At 50.8% G+C, this 6,157-nt stretch overlaps 1 protein-coding gene across 3 annotated transcripts in view; it reads left to right on the top strand.

Moving 5' to 3' along the window:
• Rarb (retinoic acid receptor beta) overlaps window positions 1–6,157 on the top strand; it is a 712,875-nt gene that overhangs the window by 682,020 nt on the left and 24,698 nt on the right. For all 3 annotated transcript variants that reach the window (XM_010640163.3, XM_010640165.2, XM_010640164.1), the window contains one exon: window positions 1,202–1,362. In XM_010640163.3, the coding sequence (XP_010638465.1) occupies window positions 1,202–1,362 (161 nt within the window). The remainder of the gene's footprint in view (window positions 1–1,201; window positions 1,363–6,157) is intronic.

Genomic DNA, 6,157 nt, shown 5'->3' with positions numbered 1-6,157 from the left:
TCTCACTATGTAGCCCAGGATGGTCTCAAACTCACAGTGATCCTCCTGCCTCAGCCTCCATCCCCAGTTCCCCCCCCTTTCTTTTAATTGTCCCTCAGCTCCTGCCCCAGAGAGGGTCTGGGGACTGTCCTAGTGAAGACAGAGCTGCCAGTTCTCAGCTAGCTGGTGTGCCCTTGCGAGGCAACACAGGCCAAATCCTCTTAGGGCAGATCAGATTATGCCTGGGTCATTTTGTAGCACAGATTCCCTGGTCACAGCGGTGGCACACACAGCCCAGCAGTGTCCAGCCCAGCTCCCCTGGGTCACCAGGGAACATGGACTCCCTGGAGGAGGGTCACATGGTCGTGGTTGGGTTTCACCTGTCCACCTCTCTGTGTTTCAGTTTCCTCCCCAGGAGATCCTAGCCAGAGGCTACAGCATTGAATTACACTCAGTTTGTAGTCATCTGAGATGCTGTACCACAGGAGGACACCTGGGCTCCCTACCACACCTGTGTGTGCCAGGCTCCACACAGTGGCCGATGACACACACCTGCTCAGACTCAGCAGGCCAGATAGGACCTGGAACTGGGGAGCGGTGAATGGATGGTTTTCCAGGCTGAGAGTTTCATGCTGTTTTCGAATAACATTGTAAATAACAAAAGACAACATGGTTAACACAGAAAGTTTAGCAAGCAGAAAAACAGGAAGGGACAAAAACCAATCCTATCACCCCTAAGATAAATCTCTTCAAAAGTGCCAAGAAAGAAATGAGAATGCTTAGCTGGGAAATAATATTACTGGTATGCAGCAGGGGCTGCGTTCAAGGACCTGCCTCCAGGCACAAAGGATTTCCTCACAAGGTCTCTCAAGACTTCCTCTCTAGAATTGGGAGTGATGCTCTGGAAAAGTCTTCCTCTCTTCAACGAATCCAGTCCCACAGGAAGTTCTCTGACACATGCCAGGCGCAGTCCCCTGGTGTGCCTGAGGTCTCCCTGTCATTTGACTGGCTCATACGCACCCAAAGAGTCAGGCCTAACACGTGGCCTGTCCAATACCCAGTCCCTTCCCAGGTGGCATCTGTTTATCCCACGTTTCCTTGCTGTTCCTGTTCCAGATGTCAAGTGATTCGAAGGCAGCACTAAGAGGAGGAGCCTTCTGGCGCAGGCAGCCCAGGTCCAGCAATTAATGGCCTCTGATTTGCCTTCTCTCTCATTTTCCAGCTGTCAGGAATGACAGGAACAAGAAAAAGAAGGAGCCTTCGAAGCAGGAATGCACAGAGAGCTATGAGATGACAGCTGAGCTGGATGATCTCACAGAGAAGATCCGGAAAGCTCACCAGGAAACCTTCCCCTCACTCTGCCAGCTGGGTAAATACACCACGGTAAGTGGCACTGGGCTGTGGGCACAGGCCCTTTCTCGTGTATACACACGTACACCACACACACACACATGCATGCGTGTGTACATACTTTGCCCTGGGTCTGCCAGGGACATCCTCCCAAATTTAGCCTAGAACGTGTATCACCCATATGGGGAGACGGCAGCCATTTCCTTCCATCTGGTAGTCCTTGGACAATCACTGTGTAGGATGAATTCTTCCCCAGTTCAGTCACACGTGCATGCGTTTGCTCAAGAGGCACTAACTGAGCATTTCCTGTATTCCATTGTAGGATGTCTGCTAGGTATTGACCATTTGTTGTTCCTAGGCTAGGAGCCATTTGTTGCTGCTCCCCCTGAAACTTTGGTCTGGTACAAATAAATCAAGCCACTGAAGTACTGTATTAGATGAGTTGTGAAAGGCACTTGCCTGTTCAGAGCCCAGACGGGACCCCAACGGGGTGTGAGGTCAGTCTGTTTAAATTACCAATCCGGCCCTTGAATCAGCCAGGGTTATGGGGCCAGATTCTGGCTTCACTGTGGTGTGTGTAAAAACCCCAAGCAGCCTGGAAGAACACAGGGTGACCTGTCCCTCTCGGATGGGTGGCCTCCTCCGCTCCCCACTGTGCTGTGAAGCGTGGCTTTCACTATGGCTAGAAACCAAGCTGGAGGGGCGCGAGAGGTGAGATAGGCAGTGGGGGTGGATTCGCAGCTGTTCTGGGATGTGCAGTGGCGCTGTCGCGAGGCCCTCCGCTGTTCTGAGTGGTTCTGCCTGTGTTGCATTCACTGGTGACGTTCCTGGTTCGTGGCACATAGGAGGCTCTCCACGGATATTTGACAAAGGAATGACGGGATGGCGCTGCGGTGTTCTGGCCTCTTCAAATGCCTTACATTGCTTACCTAAGATACCAGGAAATGCATTTGTAAAGAACTGCAAATGTTGCTGCGTTTGGTAGGTTGTGATTGATGTGCTAGAAAAATAATAGTATGCAAGGTCCTGAGGATAAAAAAATGACATGGTGATGCCAGGAGGGGAGAAAAGGGGAACAGTGAGGGGAGGTGCTCTGAAGGCATTTCGGAGGCGTGGGGCCACTTGCCCTGGACGCTGTGCCACAGCCACATCTGTGAAATGGGAGTGGCGGCGAGGCAGACGCAGAGGTCTCTGGAATGTGGCACTGAAACACGCCCAGCAGCTTCCCAGGCTGCTGGAGGCGCAGGGCCACTAAGGCCATGGCATCGGCGATAGGCAGGTCACCTGAGCAGATGAGACTTTTGCACCTCTGGAAGCAGAGGTGCCTCCCAGCTCTCTGTGGACACCAGCGGCACCTGGCCATCCTGTTCATCTGCGGTTTCTGCTCATCAGGCCAGGGCTGGGCGTTTCACAAGGCTCCCAGTGATGATGATGCTGCCGCCGCCAGCGGGCTCCAAGACCAGGATGGCCTTCTGGGGGCACGAAGTGGACGTGGGCTTGCCTGACGGGCTGAGGGAAATGCTTGGCCCGAACCCAGCCCCTGCTGCGCTCAGGTGCTCTGTTCTAGACTGCAGCGGGACACAGAGCAGGACAAGCTTGGATGCCTTTCAGGGAGGTGTCATTTGAACCTGGGAGGGAAGCAGAGACTGTGGAAAGCAGTGCCTTGTGTCAGAGCAAGGGCCTGGACCCTTACACCCATAGTTCAGATCCTGCTCAGTCAGCATCACCAGCTTTGTGGCTGTGAGCAGCTTACTTAACTTCTGTCACCCTTGCTTGTCCGGTGACGGGAAGGATGAAATGATGGACACTGGCAGGGGCTGCCTAGCGGTGTCACGACGGAGACGCCACCCACTACACCCTACACCTCCATCTTCCGTGTGTAAACAGACCCCAGGGACGGGTGCTTTGACGACACAGGAGTGAAGTGATGAATAACCAGTGCCGAGGGGCAAGCCATTTATGCCTCTTGGAAGTTCTTTGGTACCAGGGATCGAACATGGGACCTTGTGCTTGGAGGTAGGCACGGCACCCCTGAGCTCCATGCCCAGCCCTGCCTCTTGGAAATTCTTATTACCACCAACCATGTTTTAGGCACTAAACTGGGCTAAGTGTCCAGCTGAGTCAGTGAGTCCTGGTTGAGGAGATGGAGGAATATCTTGGACAGAGAAAGTAGGAAACGTCTAAAGGAGAAGCAGAGAGAAAATAGGAGCCACAGAATTGAGAGTAGGAAGCAAGGAGGTAAAAAGCCCTGCAAAAATGCCAACTGAGGAGTCAGAATTTTCACCTAAATAATGGAGAGAAATTGACAGTTTATGAAAAGTCTTCATTATTGCTATGATTAAAGCCAATATTAAGCATTAACTGTGTACCATGTTAGTTACTCTAAGCATATTCTTTCCTCATTCTGAGGTATTATTACCCACACACAGAGGAGTCCACCGAGGCATAGAAGGGCTACATAATTTTCCCTTGTCCTCCTACTCAGCAAGGAGTGGAGGAGGGACTTGAACTGGAACAGTCTGACTCCAAGAGCAGATCTTTTAACCTATCGATCAGGAGTGCAGAGGTTGAGGTAGACTGGGGAGCAGGCACCATCGGAGACACGAGTTAGAAGGAAGTATCTATTTTCCAGGAATGAGTCAAACATTTACCTCCAGAAAAGAAAAACTGGTCAGAGTGGGGAATCTTTCTGGCTGAGGAGGCTTTTGAGCCGTGCATGAGTCAAGACACAATGTATGGCCGTACCTGGGCTCCTGTGCTCCCAGATCAGGGACCCTCCTTCCAAGATGGAGGAGTCCTAGCATAGCCCACTCGTCCCCCACCGATTCATGTGGTAACCAGGTGAGGCAGCCCCCACTTTAATCTTCAGGGGACAGGACAAACAGTGCAGGACACTTGCTCCCTCCTGAAGCACACACCCTCATGTGGCCTGGGTCTGCCAGGTGGCTCACGTGTGGGACACCCACACTCCTGGGAGCAGCTGTGGTGCGTACTGCAGCCTCCTTGTCACTTGGACAGGATGGTTTTCAGGTGTTCCCTAAGCTACCTCCCCGAGCTCCCCAGCAAGCCCAAGCCCTGGTTGCCCCTCCCTATGATGATCAACACTGACCACCTTCCTCCCCAGCCTTTCGCTGCCTCTTCCCAGTCCTGTGGGCTCCTCCTGGATGAGCTACCTGCGCTCAAGTCCTACTTTCAGGGTCTGCTTCTAGCCCAAGGGAAGGGTCCTTCCTCTCAGGCCTCTGGGGCCCTTCGCCGTCCAACCTGCTTTGGGGACACCAGCAGCAACAGTAAGCTGGGCCCACCATCCTAAGTGCTTTGTGGGGACTCCTATACCTCATTCAGTCAAGCAGGGAAATACAAATGGAAACTCACCTCAGGGTTGGCCCCTACCCACAAGGCAGCCTGACCTCCTTCAGCTGCTCGCCACCCACTCGCTGCTCTGAAATGCCCCACACTGTCTCTTGGTTGCCCATTTCCACTATCTCTGTGCTTTGTTTTCATTGTAAGCTGCTTCACATCCTTTCTGGAAGTAGGTGGGATATAAATAGATAACAGCAGCCATGATGCATTCTGTGCAAGCTCTCAGTTCCAAGCTGAGCATTTTTTAAAGGAGCTTTTTTTTTTTTACACAGGCAGTTGCTTCCATGGCAAGAAGCTTCCTGCCACCTCCCCTGGAGTGGCACCCCTGTCAGATAGATGCCTTCAGAGCAAGTGGGCAGATACGGGGAAGGCAGGCAGCCAGCCACCCACCCACCTCCAGATTTTTCAGAGAGACGCTCCTTTCCTTCCCTAATTAGGGTCAATTTGGGACAAATGGTCACGCTGGGACTGGAGGTGGTAGGAGAGGATGGAGCCGGCCAAGAGAGACATATGTCCCCGCCATTCACCCCAGGCTGGGCAGGTCGCCCACCTATAGGCCTTGGAGCCAGTGTCCTTGTAAAGGCTTCTGACTACGACCCCTCTCCACACAAAGAGGGAGTGGACTCCACGTGGAAGGGAGAAAGCGGGCAGTGCTAAGCAGAGCGAGGAGGGAAGCAGAGAATTCCTCACGCTGAGGATGTGGACTCTGCTTCCTTAGGCCGAGGCGAGCAGTTCAGCCACTAGGCTTTGGGACTTTGTACTGCCAAGTTCAAGCCTTGCCTGGCCTACTTGGGAGGTGCATGACCTTGGAAACTTAACCATTACTGGAATGTCACTTCTGTAATCTTATAGTAGGAATTTTTTTTTCTTTTTATTGAGTTTCTTCGTGCAATCTAGGTATACAATACAGTTACATTCATCGTTGGGATTCTGTACCTTTACATAATAGGTTTTGATTCTCATTTTTTCCCTTTGTCACTGCCCCTATCACCCCCTCCTGCCCTCCCCATTTACAAACACTTTATTTCCATTTTTTCAGTTTCTCATATTTTTTTTCCTCTCCCTTATTAACTTTTCCCCACCCTTCCCACTTTCCCTACCTTTCCCTACCTTTAGCCCTTTACTTCCTATTTCACATTATTAATTATCTCATTAGGATCCTGTGTACTATTATAGTTTTTCACACCAGAGAAACTATTCGGTATTTCAGTTAAAGAAATCGCTGTATGAACATTAAAAATAGTGAATCCTAAATTAAAACTAAAAAGGAAAGTAAAAGAGAAAAGGCAATGATGTAACATTAAAATAATCCTTAATTCTGGAGATGAAAATGGTCCCCAAACATATTTAAATTGCTTCTTGCTCTTACAGTCTTATCTTATTCTTTTTTTCATTATTTAGAGAATACTTTATTAGTTTCTGTAATCAAACCCATGTAGACGTGACCTTACATATTTAGTATGATGTG

The sequence above is a fragment of the Fukomys damarensis genome, unplaced genomic scaffold (genome assembly GCF_012274545.1).
Source record: "Fukomys damarensis isolate Sample0158 unplaced genomic scaffold, DMR_v1.0_HiC HiC_scaffold_28, whole genome shotgun sequence".
Lineage (NCBI taxonomy): Eukaryota > Metazoa > Chordata > Mammalia > Rodentia > Bathyergidae > Fukomys > Fukomys damarensis.
The sequence above is the reverse complement of the archived record's forward strand: the minus strand, read 5'-3'. Positions and strand labels throughout refer to the sequence as shown.